Source organism: Rhincodon typus, chromosome 3, assembly GCF_021869965.1.
Source record: "Rhincodon typus isolate 14 chromosome 3, sRhiTyp1.1, whole genome shotgun sequence".
Taxonomy (NCBI): Eukaryota; Metazoa; Chordata; class Chondrichthyes; order Orectolobiformes; family Rhincodontidae; genus Rhincodon; species Rhincodon typus.
In genome coordinates this window covers 14,174,102-14,193,096 of record NC_063334.1, presented here as the reverse complement: position 1 = coordinate 14,193,096, position 18,995 = coordinate 14,174,102, and the positions used below count along the sequence as shown (strand labels likewise).

Here is an 18,995-nt window from a genome sequence, read left to right as displayed (position 1 = left end):
TCATCCAGCTCTGCACCATGTTAACTCGGTTTCTGTTCTGGAAGAGGACTTGTACTTTTTTAAACTCTCATGAAATCTTAAGTTAGCAGTGTCCAGTACTTTTTGTTCTAAGCCACTCCAGAAGATGATATCATGAGCACATTATGTTTGAACAGGGCTCACATTCCGAATTAACAACCTAAATAAATTTACAGAACTCAAACACAACATTAAAGTTGCGAAAAGTACAAATATCTATGGAGTTATTCAATGAATATCAGAAACTGGCCGTAAATCTACACAGAAACAAAACCACTGAAAAGGTAGCTGGAAGATCAGAGAGATTAGCTTGGATTAAGATGTAAATGATGTTTACAGAGGGATTATAAATGTATGACAACAAGAAATTTGTAAGCCATTTGTACTGAAAGAAAAATATTTTGGGATGGTGAGTTATCTGACTGGTTTGATGTCATATACATTGAAGGAAAGATTAAAAGGTAACAATATCACTTACAAGAGAATCTTCTAAAATGGAAAGATGGGGATACAAAATAATATACTTTTCATGAGAAATGTAAATGAATGACTGGAAAAATGATAAAAATCACCACGTTACTCATAAATACCATCAATACTTTCTGAATAATGAAGCTTGTTACAAGATAGACATGCTACTCCTACAGGAAATAGTTTACTCCTCACTAGCATGTTTGGGACACAGATCCACAGAGTCTGTCCTCACACACCCCGACCACCCAAACATATGCTACAATGTTTAGTTTTAGTTTAGAAAGAATGAAGAAAACGATGCGAGAGCAAAATCAATGAACAGTTATCTCAATTTGAACCAGGACCAAGCATACAGGTTTGAGATGCTCACAATAACACATTGGTTTGCAGAAAGATGCTAAGTCATAGCCAGTCTAGGTCACATGACATCATAATGAGCAATAGTCCAGTCATGTGAAGAAATAGACTACATTGATGTTTCATATAACACGCTTATCTAAAAGGGGAGGGAGATTTAAAAACTGAACTATAGGCCAGTCAGCTCAACACCTGTCATTGGTAAAATGTTAAGAGTCCATTATAAAGGACATATTAGTCAAGCATATAGGAACACATAATATCAAGTAGAATCAACATGTCTTCATTCTGCAGAGGGAAAGGGATTTGTGTTCATTGAAATGAACATAAGGTCACACAAAACAGGTTATCAGGGAATGTGGGGAGACAGTTGTATATTGGCAATGTCATGGGACTATTACTCCAGAGGCCCAGGTTAAAGCTCTGGGAATAGGTCTCAAATCCCACAACTACAGGTGAAATTGGAAACAAAAGCTCATCTCAGCAAATACCAAGTGTGACAGTTGCTTTTGTTAAAAAAAAATTGATTTTTCTGCGACATTTTTTTAAGGAAGGATAACTGTTTCATGAGATTTGGCCAATATATAACTCCTAACTCACTACAATGTAACACTTAATTATCTTCAGAAATGGTCTAACAAGCTATTAGTTAAGGGCAATTAGGGATGAGCAACATTCATAGATCATAGAATCCCTACAGTGTGAAAACAGGCCCTTCGGCCCAACAAGTCCACACTGACCCACAGAGCATCCCACCCTGACCAATTCCCCTATAAACCCACCTAATCTACACATCCCTGGGCACTATGGGCAATTTAGCATGGCCAATTCACCTAGCCTGCAAATCTTTGATAATATGGTGCAGAGCTGGATGAACACAGCAGGCCAGGCAGCATCAGAGGAGGAGGAAAGCTGATGTTTCGGGTCTGGACCCTTCTTCAGAAACGGGGGAGGGGAAGGGGACTCTGAAATAAAAAGCGAGGTGGGGGGAGGCGGATGGAAGGTGGATAAAGGAGCAGATAGGTGGGGAGCAGACGGACAGGTCAAGGAGGTGGGGATGGAGCCAGTAAAGGTGAGTGTAGGTGGGGAGTTAGGATGGGGGTTGGTCAGTCAAGGGAAGACGGACAGGTCAAGGAGGCTGGGGTGAGGCTGGTAGGTAGGGGGTGGGCGTTGGTCAGTGAGGTGGGAGGAGTGGCTAGGTGGGAGAAAAGATGGACAGGTCGAGGAGGCGGGGACGAGCTGGACTGGTTTTGGAATGAGGTTGGGGGTGGGGAGATTTTGAAGCTTGTGAAGTCCACATTGATACCATTGAGCTGTAGGGTTCCCAAGCGAAATATGAGGTGCTGTTCCTGCTGATACCATTTACTATTGTACTTCTAGGATCTATAACAGATTTTGGCAAACATAAATACTACTGAGACAAACAGGGGTCTATACGGGCAGATTACTGGAGTAACTTTGATACTGATGGAATTTGTTGTCATTAAATTGATGGAGTTTAATCCCATACAGCATCCCTCCATTGTATAAGTGGTTTCATCTTATGACATGTAACATTTTAATCTTTGAAAACATCATCTGATGAGCAGAGCGAAGTTTTCAAAGATTAAATGTAATCAGCAACTGTTTCCTAATCTTGTGCAATCTGCTGCAGTCATCACTTGTAAGTTTAGTTCAATAGGATCACTTTGGTTTCCATAATTTTTAATGCAATCATTCTTTCTCTCTATTTTCGCACCAGAGGTTTAATTGTCCCATTAACCTTTGACCTATCTGGAATTCATTTGAATTCTAACAAAAATCGCTTGTTAATGGTCTAATGGTTTCTTTGACAGCTCCTTTTCCAGGATCAGTGATCCCTGGGCAGTATTTCTCACCCCATTCCAAAGCATTTTCCTAATTTAGTTTTCACATTAATATCGTAGGTTTAAGACAAAAGCCACCTTAGTTGGTAGCCATCAAAGTCTTCACACTGTACTTGTACAGATAGTAATTTAAATTAATACATAATACTAATGACACTTCTGTGTACCTATAGCAACAGTACCATGGATTTTGTTACAGACATAAGCTTCTTTTTAACTTATGGGTGTCACTGGCCAGGCAACTACCCTTCCTCCCTCCCCAAGAGGGAAGTTAACAGTCAACCACATTACTGTAAGTCTGGAGTCAAATGGAAGCCAGACTAGGTAATGAAGCAGATTTCCTTCCACAAAGGACAGTAATAAACCAGACGGGCTTTTCCCCAACAATGGAGAATGGTTTCATGGTCATTATCAGACTCTTAATTCCAAATTTCTATTGCATTCAAAGTCTAGCATCTGCCGTAGCAGGATTCAAAGACAGGTCCTCAGAGGTCCTGTCAGTTTCTTCAGATTTTTGGGAGACACCAGATTTAATCATCCCTGGAATATTTCTGGATTAATAGTCAAGTGATAATATCACTTGGCTATCACCTCCCCTGCTGGGTAATTGTCATCTGCAGAAGGCAGAAAACCAGTGCTGAACAGTAGATTGGTGAGAAGAATGAATATTGTAGAATGTTATTTGATAACTTTTGAGAATTAAAGTATATTTGCAGAACTTTCCCACAATATTAACTATATACGTAGAGTCCATAATAGGGTGAATGGCACACGATCTGTGGAAAAAGATGTCTCGATTGGAAAAATAGCATTTCCTATTCTATGCTATTCTATCTTCACAACATGAATCTTTGAGTATAACAATGATAAATTCTTCTTTGCAAAAAGCTTGGAGATTTGTTCAGTTCATAAAAAGATGTATTATTGCACACTCTGAATTTCTGGAATCTTAAATTGGTTTACTCAGTTGGGTAAAGCTTTAGTCTAGTAGAATCTGATTGAAAACTAAATACTTTAGGTGGGATGACATCTGACAATAAAATAAATGATATAATTTTTACAATGTATTGCTTAAAATACCTGACATTGCACTACACTACAATAACTCTCAGCCATAGAATCCTACAGTGTGGAAACAGGCCCTTCAGTGCAACAAGTCCACACCAACCCTCATAGTACTCACCCAAATCCATCCCCCTATAAACTGCCTCACCTACACATCCCTGAACACCAGGGGCAATTTAGCATGGCCAATCCACCTAACCTGCACATCTTTGAACTGTGGGAGGAAACCTATGCAGACAGGGGGAGAATGTGCAAACGCCACACAGACAGTCACCCAAGAGTGGAATTGAACCCAGGTCCCTGGTGCTGTGATGCAGCAGTGCTAACCACTGGGCCACCCCGCCACCCCGCCACCCCACCACCCCACTACCCCACCACCCCACCACCCCAAAATAAAAGGAAATCCTTTGATAAAAGGAAATCTCATATATAATTTCTGTCTACTAATAAGGATAATTGTATAAAGTTGTATGTATTTGGTTAAAATCTAAACTTGTTAAAAAAATATTTGTGATTGGTATGTGACACTTTTAAATGTGATATGATGGGGAAATGAAGTTATTAAGCTGTAGTCAAGCAAAATTTGGATGATGATAGGAAATAGAGATGAAGGACGACAAAGATTGCCTCGATGATATGAACTCACCTGAGAAGATCTAGCATGGCATCTACAGTGGTGACCTCTGGCGAACTTCCACTCCTGTCAATTTCTTCAGCATTTTGGGAGACACCAGGTTTAATGCTCATCACCAACACAATTCCTTGTACAAAAAAAAGTACGTGACAATATTTAAAAATTGTTCTGTCACTGAATGTTGATTAAATAAGTTTCATACATCATTTAATTCAGTATAAATTTCATGGTTTAATGCCAGTTACAAACTCCAAGGCATGCATATGCATTTTGCATTGCAATTTTTACTAAAATATCACTGGACAATGAAATGGTAGTACAGAACTTGACATTACTAAAAGGTACAAATTCATCTTTCACTTATCAAGGCTAGGATGCACAAAATCAGACTTGAAAAAAATAAACACCATTTTTTATACAGTAAAGAGAGGGTTCTGTTTTGTTTAGCTATCATTGTCATGGGGATGAAGCAGGAAATTGACTTCTGGTGTAACATTTGGTACAGTCCAAATTATTCAATAGCAAAAATCACATCTACCGTTGGGCATTGTGTTCTGAGGTTTACAAACACAGGCTGGTTGAGCAAGATGGGCACATGCTCTGTTGTGAATGGTCAACAGGACATGTTGTTCCATACAGTCAGTTAGCCAGTAGGGAGTCAGGCTTACACATCTGTCACCACACCTGCCCTGACACTTATCGCACTAATCATTTGTGTTGTAGGCAAAACGTCTTTTTGGTTTGATGACGACATCCTATTGGAGGTAAAAACCACTTGTGGGTTTATTGCAAAGGAGCAGTGTAAAACAGCTAACTTCATCTATTGTTCACATCTTTGAGACGCATTTCCCTGCCAGTAGAAGCTGAGAGGTAGGCTGGACACTGTTCAGTAGGGTCCCAGATGCATATGATCTGACATCAGTATAATCTGATTATTACTATCAATTATTACTCCCACATACTAGAGCTGCTAATGGTGGAATGATGGAAAATGGGACGCTGATGAGGGCAGAGATATGTGTCCTGACTTAATGACTTGAAATAGCCACTTTCTCCTTTACCTCCTCTGAGTTCATTTTTATTGTATGAAATTCTCCCATTCACTTCCCCCTTTCTTCCTTGTCTATTTCAAAGTTGTTTGCAGACCACTTTGATTTTTCTTTACAAACTGTAAAGAACTAACTTTATATTTAAACACTGTCAAAACCCACAAATATACTGGCTGGCAATCATTTAATATGTTGCGTGTTTCTTTTCCGGGATTGCTGTGACTTTTGCCTGATACTTCATAGAAGTGTGGGTTCAGAGATGATTCAGCCCTTGAATTGATTCAACCAGTATGACTGATCTGAATCTTAAATCAATTGACTTGCCTCCATTCTGTAATGCTTTGTGACCTAGTCTAATGTGTACATCACTGGATTGCTTTCGGGTTGGTCCTATAAGATGTTCCCTCTGGGCCAGTTGTGGATGTGTATAAAGTAAATGATTGCATGCCTCTTTCCCTTTTTATTGATAGATCTGTGTGGCACGTACTTGTTTCTACTTAAATCTAAAGCATCTCCTATATCTCTGTTCTCTAACCTGGCAGATGCCATGTGAAGTGTAGGTCAATGGCCAAAGGATTCTGATAGTTACAGGCATTGTCATGCAGAACGCGCCACTTGCCAAATGATCAGCACTCTCCACTTTTACAGTACAAATTATTGCTCCCCATTTATATTTGGTATTCGCAAAGATGTCCTCAAGGGTACAAGATGCAAAGCTTCAACAAAATGTACCTACTCTCAGCTATTCTCAAGATCTGTACCACTAAATGACTACAAATAAAACAGTCAAAGAATGTATGGCTTATGTAATATTATACAGAAATATTTGTTACCTAGAATTACAGCAATTATAGTGGTTGAAAAATAATATATCACTGCCCGCATTCCAACTTTCCCAGACACATCTGAATCCAACGCAGCGATTCCTGTGGGGAAAAGTTCAACAACTTTGTTAGTACGGTGCTACTACTTGAATCTAGAACAAAATATTTTAAATGATCTATTTGCTAACTTCTTAAAATATGTAAAAACATATCTATTCCTAACAAACTGCGAGTGCTCCAATTCATTGCACTATTGCTCTATTGTCTGAATCACTGAATAACTTAGCAATTCTTTCATTATGATAAAGAAAGAACTTGCATTTATGAATATCTTTCATGGCCTCAGGACATCAGAAAGTTTCTCATATTCATTGTGACCACTATGGTACTGCAGGAACATACAGAAGTCAATTTGTGCACCCCGAGGTCCCTCAAACAGCAAAGTGCTGCATATACTCAAGGAATGGTTTTAAAGTTGACCAACCTCTAACTAAAAAATCCAATCTCCTTGTACACAGCACGGTGCGCAACTGGAGTCAAACTCACCCTGGTGCAAGCTTCCTTTTTGATAGGATCATAGAACAGCACATCCTTGAATGTAATTGCCCAGCTCCTGATGTCAGCAAATGTCAACATGTAAAACAACTAAAGTTACCACCATACTGGTGCAAACTGTGTCTCACTTTCTAATATGGCAATGTGGTATAAGAAAGAATGGCAGATTTAGAATTCATTGCAAGCATAAGTTGTTGTTATTGCAAAGCAAATTAATAATTGTGCAGCAACAGAAGAATAAGATATTGGAGAAGATCATTGGAGTTTGGAGGAAGACCCCTACACTGCTTATGCAGGTGTACAAGAGTAAATGTATGAACAGAGGAAATCCCAGCGTGCGGCTGCAGGTGAAAAATGAAATTGCAACAAAAAATTGCCAGAATGGAATCTAAATTTCTCAAGAATCCACCAAAATCTTTGCCTTGAAATAAGCAAGAAAAATGACACTGCAAATTTCAAATCCAGCCTTGGATGGTGTACTTCAAAGAAAAAAAATTCTACTGCAACAAAAGACCAAAAACCATGTATTCTGCCTATTGGGAAACGGTGAATCATCTGAAAACTCAGTCTGGGAGGCAATGGTGTTTGCTTCTCACTACAGAGTCAACAATCTTTGGCTATCATTGATGTGAACTGCCTGGGTCAAAGCAACCCTGCTCAACTGCAGCACAAAGTTGAAGCCTACCACAAACGTTGTGAAGCTTTTAGGTAAGATTTCAACTTGATAATTCATATTCAGTATTTCAGGCGATCCCTGATGTGGAAGTTAATAGAGAATGATATCTTTGCTGTGCATACTTGAATAGGGGCCTAGACTATTGATTGTGGAGGAGGTAACACCGTGAATAAAAATTTTAAATGTAAAACAAATAAGTTCTAAACATCAAAATCCAGAACAATATCAACTTTTCATGGCACTTTTAGTTGTTTTTCTCTTGAGAGGTTGGCTAGTCAACAGCCAAATTAAATCACATAATAGAATAATAAAATAAAATAGTAATCAAAGACTGAGATGAGGAGGAATTTCTTCAGCCGGAGGGTAGTAAATCTGTGGAACTCATTGTCGCATAGGGCTGTGGAAGCCAAGTTATTGGGTATATTTAAGGCAGAGAAAGATAGGTTCTTAACTGATAAGTGGATGAAGGGTTGCGTGGAGAAGGCAGGACAATTGGGTTGAGAACCATATTAGCCATGATCGAATGGTGGGTAGACTTGATGGGCTGAATGGCCAAATTCTATTCTCATATCTTATAGTCTGATATGTTAGTGCGATTATCTATTTGCTGATTACAGTGTCTCCTAGCAGACATTGAGGACAGGTTTGTCATGTTTCAATGAGTTTATAATTAAACATCAACAAAAGATTAGCCTGTGTTAGATACGTGGATGAGACTCCCATGAATTCTGTTATACCAGTCAGCCAAACAGTGAGAAAAGTTGTAAAGAAAACAGTATTCATGCTTTTAATAAATAGATTTCAATAATAATACTTTTTGATTTATTTGTGTGACATTTTAGGGACAGGGTTGGCAGGAGCAGTGTCCAAACTGACAACTCCAAAATACCAATTGTGTAAGAGTCAAGTCTTTACCCTCTGGCTGAAAATTTAACTTAGTAATTTAACTATTACATGAATATATGGTAATTAACTTGAATAATTTATTTTTGTGATTTTGGTTAAAAGATGTGCTTTTATTTTACAATCCCAGCTGAACTTCCCTGCTCTCCTTTAGATTGGTGTTGATGGAACTTCTAAATATACTTGAAAAGACTTGTAACGCCAGATTTCCTGCTCCTCTGATACTGCCTGGACTGCTGTGTTCATCCAGCTCCACACCTTGTTACCTCAGTTTAGTATCTAGTTTGAAAGTCAGCTCATTCAATATCAGAAAATCCCCAAAGTGACATTCCTAGATTATGCACTCAATTATCTGGAATGGGGCTTAAATTTACATCTTCCTGGACTCGGAGTAAGAGTGCAATGAGGGCAATAGAGTTTTGAAGTAATTGCAATATTAAAAACACAATTAGTTGAGATTAACTCCTCCGTCACTACTAACACTACTGATGTGTTGGCTTTCACACTTACCGCTGCACCAGTTGTGCGAGTTCAAGCTCTTTTTCCCCTCCAGAGCTTAAGCACCCAGACAAGTTGACAAGTCAGTGCAGTACAGAGGCTAGCTCGAATGAGATAATAAGCTGAGACTCCTGTTACCTGTTTTACTAGTTTAAAGAACAACAGGTGTATTCTGCTGGGTGCATTGATCAATATTACTGTTTCAACCAATACCATCAGACACGGGTTAGCTACTAATTTATAGTATTGCAGTTTTTTTGTAGTCTTGCTGCCATCACTGCACTTTCTTTCATTTTCCGTAAATTCACTTGCACAGAATTCACAACATGGGAGCAGGCTGCTTGGATGATCCCATCTGGCTTGATGGGCAACCTTTTTTTAAAAGCAATGGTCCAAATCACATATACCCATTCATGACTCCAATCCCTTTATTTCTCTTTCTTTAAACTATACCAATTATAGTTTAACATTCAAATAGTTTTTGGTTCAGCCATGAACTCTAGTCACCTAATCCACAAAATCAAACCTCTCTGTCCTAATTTTCAAAAAAAAAATGTTCTATTGTTTGCTTGTAGACTCCTTATCTACTGGAAACAATTGAGATTTGGTCCTTTCTAATGCGTTCAGTTGCTTGACCATTTTAAACATCCCTATCAAATCATCTCCCAGTTCTCTCTGTTCTATGAGGAATGGCCTCATGGGATATTTCAGAAAAATGTGATAAGGCACTGTATAAAGGCATGATATTTATTGTTAATGTCATTACATTCAATCAATTCCTACTACAGGAATAATCTGTCACAATGGATAATTTACTTGTAGGTAGTTGTCATAGTGGGTATTCAGTGTCTTACTACTGTTACTGGAATGTTATGAGTATTGCTAAGGGTTTATATTGCTCAATTCCTCAATTTTTACTGGAAGTGAATCTGCACACTGGAGAGTTGGGTTGGAAAGGGGGAGGTTGGGAGTTTAAAATGTGTTGGAAATCTTTTACAATAGATGCACCATGCTATTCAAATAAAGTTAACTTATGCACTGTTTTGCACTCAGTAAATTAACAAGCATTTATATAGCAGAGAGACATATTTCACATGAACACCATAGATTTTCATTTTGCTGCTAAATGTAAATCTGGAATCGTGGATTGGCTCTGAGAAAGGGTCACTGAACCTGAAATATTAACTAAAAACCAAAAGAACTGCGGATGCTGTAAATCAGGAACAAGAACAGAAGTTGCTGGACAAAGCTCAGCAGGTCTGGCAGCAACTGTGAAGAAAAAAATCAGAGTTAACGTTTCGGGTCCGGTGACCCTTCCTCAGAACTGAGGGGTGACCTTATAGAGGTTTATAAAATATTGAAGGGTATGGATTGGGTGAATAGCTAAGTTTTTTTTTCCCAGGGTAGGGGAGGGCATAGGTTTAGGGTGAGAGGGGAAAGATTTAAAAGGGACCTGAGGGACAATATTTTCATACAGAGGGTGGTGCATGTATGGAATGAACTGCCGGGGGATGTGGGGGATGTTGGTACAATTACAACATTTAAAAGGCATCTGGATAGGTATATGAATAATAAGGGTTTAGAGGGATATGGGCCAAATACTGGCAAATGGGACTAGATCAGTTTAGGATAAGTGGCTGGCATGGAATAGTTGGGCTGAAGGGTCTGTCTCCGTGCTGTGCATCTCAATATGAAAATCTGCATTGGTTAATAAAAAATGTTACAAATATTGCCAATTTCATTCCAGTTAAAACAGCTTTAAATAACAATCAATGATTCTGAAAATTAATCTTCCTGATTTCAATGCACTCATTCTATAATGCAGATCAATACAATTATTTACCTGTAATTATACTGGAGACAATTAAAGGTAAAATGATCAGCTTCAGCATTCTCACGAGGATCTCTCCAGGAAACCCAAAGTAAAATTTGTCTAGGTTTGACAAAGCAGCATAGTTACGTGCCAGAACGCCGATCAGAATACCTGGAAGTCAAAACATCAATGAACCAGTAAGACAGTATCTGAGCTTCTTTATCAGTTCTAGAGACATTTGAGTCCTGTCACATAATGGCATATCTGACCATTTTTTTAAGTATAATATAAGAATTTTGGGATTGATGTATTTTAAACTGTTGTGGTATAAAGCAAAGAGAATGCACAAAGATATTTTAATGAAAAAGTCACAAGCTTTAGGAATTAGTTTGATTTATTTATTATTGCGTGTATTTGGGTACAGTGAAAAGCTTTGTTTACGAGCAGTACAGGCAGATCATAGTAAGCAAGGACGTACGGATCATAGGGTGAAAAAAATCTCAGACAGAGGTATAAAAGGTTGCATTGCACAGAGTGTGCGCTAGGCAAAATCAACATTAGCAAGATCAGCATTATTTGAAGTTAGAGAGTCCATTCAACAGTTTAATAATGGCTGGGAAGAAGCTGTTCCTAAAGTTAAACAAAATGGCTGCAAAGTGTTACAGATCACAGTCTATCTCAAATAAAAACCTATTGTCTTCTGTTACATCTTTTAAGCAGAATCACTGAAATGTTAGCCTTACCGTAGGTGATTAAAGAATGCTCCTAAGTATTTGAAGATAATGAGTACAATTCCAGTTCCCTCAACAACTTCTCTTTTAACTCCTCTCATTTTCTTCAGGTAAGAGGGGTGGCGATGGTTGAGCATTAGGCCCTAGTTATGCCTGTCTCTTCCTTGGGTATGTGGAACATTCCTTGCTCCAGTCCTATTCCAGCCCCCACCCACAGCTCTTTCTCCAATACATCGATGATATCATTGGTGCTGCTTCCCTCTCTCGTCTGGAATCAGAAAACTTCAAGTTCACCTACAATTTCCACCCTGCCCTCACTTTCACCTGGTCTATCTCTGACTCCTCCCTTCTCTTCCTTGACATTTCTGTTTTCATTTCTGGGGATAGACTGGCCACTAATATCCATTACAAACCCACTGACTCCCACAGCTACCTGGACTATACATCCTCACACCCCACTTCCTGTGAAGACTCCATCCCATTCTCTCAGTTCCTCTGTCTCCATCATATATGTTCAGATGAGGCCAACTTTAACAAGGGAGCCTCCGAAATCTCCACCTTCTTCCTCAACCGTTGTCAATAGGGCCCCCAACCAGGTCCGACCCATCTCCCGCACTTCCACCCTCACCCCTTCTCTTCCCTCCCACAACAGCAATAGGGTTCCTCTTGTTACTTACCTACCATCCCACCAGCATCCACATCCAGAAATCATCAGATGCCATTTCTGCCACCTCCAGCAAGATGCGACCACCAGACACATATTCCCCTCCCTTCCCTTGTCAGCTTTCCACAGGGACTGTTCCCTTCGGGACACCCTGGTCCACATTTCCTCCACCCAAACAAACCCCCCCCCACAGCCCTACGACACCTTCCCCTGTAACCAGTGAAGGTGCAACACCTGCCCATTTACCTCCTCCCTCCCCAGTATCCAAGGGCCCAAACATAGCTTCCAGGTGAAGCAACACTTCACCTGCACTTCCTAGAATCTACTCTACTGCATTCACTGCTCACAATGTGGTCTCCCCTACATTGGGGAAACAAAACGTAGACTGGATGACTGCTTCGCAACAAAGACCTTGAACTACCTGTTGCCTGCCACTTTAATGCACCACCCTGCTCCCTGGCCAACATCTCTGTCTCCGGCTTGCTACAGTGTTTCAGCGAAGCCCAATGCAAGCTGGAGGAACAACACTTCATTTTCTGCTTGGGGACCCTGCAGCCCTCCGGACTCAATATTGAGTTCAATAATTTTAGGGCCTAAACTCTCCCATGTCCCAGCCCCACACCCCACACACCAGGCCTTGTTACCACATAGCCTGCCATTACACACCCCCTGTTGTCAGTCACTAACAGTCCCCATTAACAACTATTTACCCTCCCAGCCTGATCGTTAGCAACTCTTTGTCTGTCCAACTGCTCTTCTCCCTCTGTAGGCTTTATCCTATCGTTTACTCCCTACCCCATCCTCCTCCCTTTTTTCTGCATATAAACTGACGGTTTCCCAGCCACCATCAGTTCTGAGGAAGGGTCACCGGATCCGAAACGTTAACTCTGTTTTTTCCCTCCAGAGATGCTGCCAGACCTGCTGAGCTTTTCCAGCAGCTTTGTTTTTGTTCCAGTTCTGTACACCATGAGAGTAATTTTTAACTGATTTTTGAGTCATGCAACTAGCGTGGTGGTTCATTTGTTGATGATAGAAAACAGTTTCCTTCCATTGTTTTGATGTTAATGCTTGTCCAACCCATTCCCTCTGCTTATTTGAAGCAAAATTGACAAAAAAGGCACGTCCGGCCGTTTTGAGTGGGCATCCAAAGTGACTAAGAACATTGAACCCATGAAAAGACCTGCAGAGTCGACGTTTTTACCTCATGTAAACCCGGCCATTCCCATGAACGTGGGGGAGCTGCTGGCGGTAATCTTTGTCCTTCTTGGTACTCTGGGCACTGCCCACCAATGTGGCTAGTGAACCATCTGGCAGTGACCTTTTCTCATTCTCGCTCCCCATAATGATATGCCGTCGTCTACAATGATCTGGTCTCTCTGGGTCCATATAGGTTTCAGTTCTGGTTGTGATGGCCCTTTGGTTTCCCCCATCACCACCAGCTGCTTCAGCTTTGCCAGGGCTGAACCTTTCTCCATCCAAAATCTGATATTGTCGACTGTGATTGGAAGTGTGTCCAGAAAATTAAAAACCTTTACGGATTCTTCCAGTGGCGGTAACATCTGTGGTATATCTGCCAGCTGGAGGCAGCTCAATGCATCTGCAATTGCCACTTGGCCCCCCTGGACAGTGTTCCAATTTGTAATTATACACACTAAGTATTAGAGCCTATCGTTGGATTTGCCCTGAACTTATGGACGACACTGCCTTGTCCTCTTTAAATAGACCAAACTGGGGTTTGTGGTCTGTTATTATTGCAATTTTATGTCTGTAAAGGTATTGGTGGAACTTCCTGATTCCAAGTATGACCACCAAATCTTCTTTCTCTGTCTGGGTGTATTTACACTCTGCAATAGCCAAAATCCTGGACGCATTTGCTACTGAACGTTCCTCTCCATTGGGACATCTCTGAGCCAACACTACCCCAATGCTGTACTGCCTACAGGGACTGTTCCATTTGTGGCTTATTTGAATCTTCAATCACCCCCAACATCTGCTCCTCTCTAATTTTCTTCTGAGGTTGCAAATGAGGTAGTGAATGAATTGGTGTTTTTTTTCCCCAAACATTTTTCTTGATCTCAGGAAAGGTTTCATCAAATTCCTCTGTTCAAGACAACATTGTCAAGTCAACTTGATAGGTGGAATCTCCTTGCTTTCATACTTAATTCCTTTCATAATAAAGGACAGTGCAGCATTGTCATTTTTTTCAAGAGTCTTTGATTTGAAACATTAATTCTATTTCAGTCTGCACAGATGCTGCCAGACCTGATGAGTTTCTCCATATTTCCAGTATCTGCAATATTTTGTTTTTATCAAAGAAACTAAGGAGGTTTTACAGCATTTAAATAGGGCATTTGGCGAGGCTGCACCTCCAATGCTGTGTGCAGTTTTGCCTCTTTATTGAATGAAGGTTTTAAATGCCTCGGAACAGATGAGTGAAGATTTACTTGATTGATAACTGGATTGTCTTACGAAGAGAGGTTGAAAAGGCCGAGATTGTTTTCATTGAAGTTTAGAAGAGTTTGGGATGATTTCATTGAACTGTGTAAGATCCTGAAAGGTGGATGTGGAAAGGATGTTCCTCTTGTAGGTGTGTCCAGAATTAGTCAATTCTGATGAAGGGTCACTAGAATCGCAACATTCGCTCTGCTTTCTTCCCACAGATGCTATCAGGTCTGCTGAGTTTCACCAGCAATTTCCGTTTGTTTCAGAGCTCTATCATCTGCAGTTCTTTGTTTTATTTCAGAATTAGTGGGCACTGTTTAAAAAATGGTGGTCACCCTTTTGAGGACAGAGATGGAGAGAATTTTTATTTTGCTCTGGGGGTTATGTAACTTTGGAACTCTCTGCTTCAGAAGCAGCATAGATGGAGCCAGTAAACATTTTTAAGTCAGAGATGGATAGATCCTCAACTCATTTTATTTCACAGCATCTCATTTTCCACTCAGCCTGCAGCCTTCAGGGCTCTATATCAGGTTCATTAATTTTAAGGCCTGAACACCTTCCATGTCCTTTACCCACACCCACACCCCAGGTCTTGTCAATGACATTAGTCTGCATTCAGCACAGCCAATCCATTTTCTCTTATTAATGTTCCCTATTATCAGCATTTCCTTCTCCCTAATTCACTGTTATCCATCCCTTTGGCTGCTCAACTGCTGTTCTCTCTCTCTCTGGGATCTATCTCCAGCTATCCATTTACTCTTTTTCACCTGCACACCCTGTCTTCAGCATATCCACCACCTTTCCTAACTGCTATCAGTTCTGGGTCACTGGATCCGAAATGCTGACTCTGCTTTCTCTCCACAGATGTTGTCAGACTTGCTTAGTTTATCCAGTAATTTCTGTTTTTATGCTGTGGGTAGATTCTTATTAGGCAAAGGTATCAAAGTTATCAGGAGTAGACAGAAATGCAGAATTCGAAACAGAAACCAATCAACCATGATTTTATTGAACAGTAGAGCAGTCTTGAGGACTGAAACAGCCTATCACTGCTCCTAATTCATATACCCTTACGGAATATAAATGTCTAAGGGGGTTGAGAGGAGTGGGGGCCCCAATTTTCAGAGGGAGTGGACCTGAAGTGGTCCCATTTGGATTGGCTAAGTACAGAGAATCAGATCCTTTCCTCCCCACAAAAACAAAGCTAACCACTCTCACAGAATTATTTTTGGCTGGACAACCACTACATGCTGGTCAATGCAAGCATGGTGTAGATTCTGCCCAACTTAACCCAAAAATGGCAATTGGGGTCATATGGATGTCAAATGATCCTAATTAGCATTTGAAATAGGATCACTGCTAATCTAGGGGATGCTCTGGCCATCCCTTTGATAGGCCCAAGGAAGTGTTGCCACAAGGATAGAAGTTGAGTATCATGATTCCTGGTATGGAGGGATTGTCTTATGAGCGAAGGTTAAACAGGTTCGGACTCCATTCACTGAAGTTTAGAAGGATGAGAGGTGATCTCACTGCAACATATAGGATTATTAATGGGCTTTACAAGGTGAATGCTGAGAGGATGTTCCCTCTCTTTGGAGAGTCCAGGATCAGAGGGCACCATGTCAGAATAAAGGGACACCAATTGCAGACTGAGATGAGGAGGAATTTCTTCTCTCAGAGGGTTGTAAGTCTTTGGAACTCCTTGCCACAGAGAGCTTTTGGGGCAGAGTCCTTGTGTATATTTAAGGCTGAGATTGATAGTCAGGGAATCAAGGAAAAATGCAGAAGGTGGATGTGACGGGTGTCAGACTGTACTGAATGGTGGAGCTGGTTTGAGGGGCTGAATGGACCGTTTATTCATCACTGATGGGATGACCCATATTCACTGTGTAGTTAGCTGAAAACTTTATCTCTAATTGAACAAACTGCTATCATACGGAATACTCCTGAGTTACTATATACTACAGGAAGCCAGTAGATCAGTTCAGCATTCGGAATCGTTGATGCTGATGCAGGAGTACAAAATACCTCCTTGGTTATTAAACTGAACTCAGGAAACAGAACTTGTTTACACCAGTCAAGAGATTCAAAGTCCTCTTGACTGAACTGCTGGAACTGCTGATAAGTATAAAAGAAATGCGTAATGGTTGATTGTATGATACGGAGCAAGAGCAAACATATTTAAAATGAAGAATTTTGTTTTAAAAATGAGAAAAGATATGATAGGTTCATGAGAGCAGTTCCCAAAAAAAAAAACTGATTTTGGTTGTTTTTGATTGTTTTTCAGGAAAGGGCTGAGCAATAATTGTCCAGGAACAAGATTTAGATGCTGAAGCTTTAATGATAAATTGAAATTATCGATCACATGTTAGATTGTCGACCTGGATTTAATGCTAACAATCGCAGGACACCAGGTTATAGTCCAACCGGTTTATTTGAAGACACAAGCTTTTGGAGTCTCACTCCTTCTTCAGGCGAGACTCCGAAAGCTTGTAATTTCAAATAAACCTGTTGGACAGTAACCTGGTGTCATGTGATTTTTGACCTTGTCCACCCCAGTCCAACATTGGCACCTCCACATCATGGATTGAATGTTGGCTGTTGGAGTCTGGCCATTGGTCCTAAAGGTGGGGGAGGGTGGTCAGAGGGTGGTGGACCTGTGGAAGTCATTGCTACAGAAGGCTGTGGAGGCCAAGTCATTGAGTGTATTTAGAACAGAGATAGACAGGTTCCTGATTGGTAAGGGGTCAATAATTATGGGGAGAAGGCAGGAGATTTGGTTTGAGAAACATATCAACCAGGATAGAATGGCAGAGCAGGCTCGATGGGTCAAACAGTCTAACTCTATTCCTACATCTTATGTTCTTAGGATGGTGTCAGGAGAAGGGATAAGGTGACACACCTATTAGTCAGTACGCCCTGGGTCCACAGGAACTTCTGGTCAATCAAAGAGGTTTTCAGCTGCTGCGTTGGCAGAAATGGCCACTGCTAGGGCTGTACCTAGAGGGAAGCAATACATTAATATATGTGTGCTCTCACGACCAGGTAACTGAGGTCTGGAGGCGTGGCGACCAATCTAAGTTCTGTTGCGGAATGCAGGGTGGTTGGAAAGAATAGGCATTGTTTCTGTTTGGAGATCAGCACTACCCATTCCGAATATGTTAAGCTAACACTTTGCTGGTTGGAGTCATATCTAGCAAGTAGAATGATGGTGGTGGCTGTTGGGGGTCAGTCACCTCAGCTCCAGAACATCTCTGCAGGAGTTCCTCTGGGTAGTGTCCTCGGCCTAATCATTTCAGCTGCTTCATCAATGACCTTCCCTCCATCATAAGGTCAGAAGTAATGACATTCACCAATGATTGCTGCTTATTATGCAATCATGATGCTTCAGATAGTGAAGCAGTCTATATTTAAATGCAGCAAGACTGGGCCAATATTCAGTTCTAGGCTGATGCGTGACAAGAGCATCATGCTACACAAATGGCAGGCAATGACCATGTCTAATAAGAGACAATCTACCCACTGCCACTAAGTATTAAATGTGTTATCATCACATAACCAGAAACTGAATTGATTCACCACATTAACACAGTGGCTACAAAAGCAGGTCAGAGGATGGGAATACTGCAGCAAATAACTCATCTCCTGACCCTTCAAAGCTTGTCCACCATCTACAAGACACAAGTCAGGTGTGTGAGGAATACTTCACACCCACCTGGATGAGTGCAATTCCAACAACATTCAAGAAGCTTGACACCATCCAGGACAAAGCATCCCACTTGATTGGCCCCAGACCGCCAAGCATCCACTCTCTCCACCACCAACGCTCAGTAGCAGCAGTGTGTACTATCTACAAGATGAACTGCAGAAATTCACCAAAGATCCTCAGGCAACACCTTCCAAAACCACAACCACTTCCATCGAGAAGGCCAATGGCAGTGTATACATGGGAACACCGCCCCCTGCAAGTTCCCCTCCAAGCCACTCACGAACCTAACTTGGAAACTTATCGCTGTTCCTTCAGTGTCATTAAGTTAAAATCCTAGAATTCCTTCCCTAAGGGTATTGTGGGTCAACTCACAGCAGGTGGACTGCAGAGGTTCAAGAAGACAGCCCACCACGACCTTCTTAAGGCCAACGAGGGATGGGCAATAAAAGCTGGCCCACATCCCATGTGTGAATAAAATAAAGACTTCTGCTCTCCTTCAATGGTAATTGAGGGATACGTTGCAGCTCAATGTAGATGAGAAGATGGTGGTCATCCACCCAACCTGTTTAGCATGGTGCCCTTACTAAAAACACGCACGGCAGGAGCATGCAATATTCAGTCCGATAGATTAATAGCTGTAATAGCTTGGAAATTATCCATTGTACTTTACAACAAATTAATCCACTCTGTGTATCCAGGATACACAAGGAGACAGAGATAG

General features: G+C 40.9%; 1 protein-coding gene across 1 annotated transcript in view; it reads right to left on the bottom strand.

The window, feature by feature from the left end:
* The window catches only part of slc1a1 (solute carrier family 1 member 1), a 122,939-nt gene that overhangs the window by 19,634 nt on the left and 84,310 nt on the right, over positions 1–18,995 (bottom strand). Inside the window, exons 5-7 of the mRNA XM_048594403.1 lie at positions 10,762–10,902; positions 6,296–6,388; positions 4,426–4,540 (exon numbers count right to left, since the gene is read on the bottom strand). Coding sequence (XP_048450360.1) covers positions 4,426–4,540; positions 6,296–6,388; positions 10,762–10,902 — 349 coding nt within the window. The remainder of the gene's footprint in view (positions 1–4,425; positions 4,541–6,295; positions 6,389–10,761; positions 10,903–18,995) is intronic.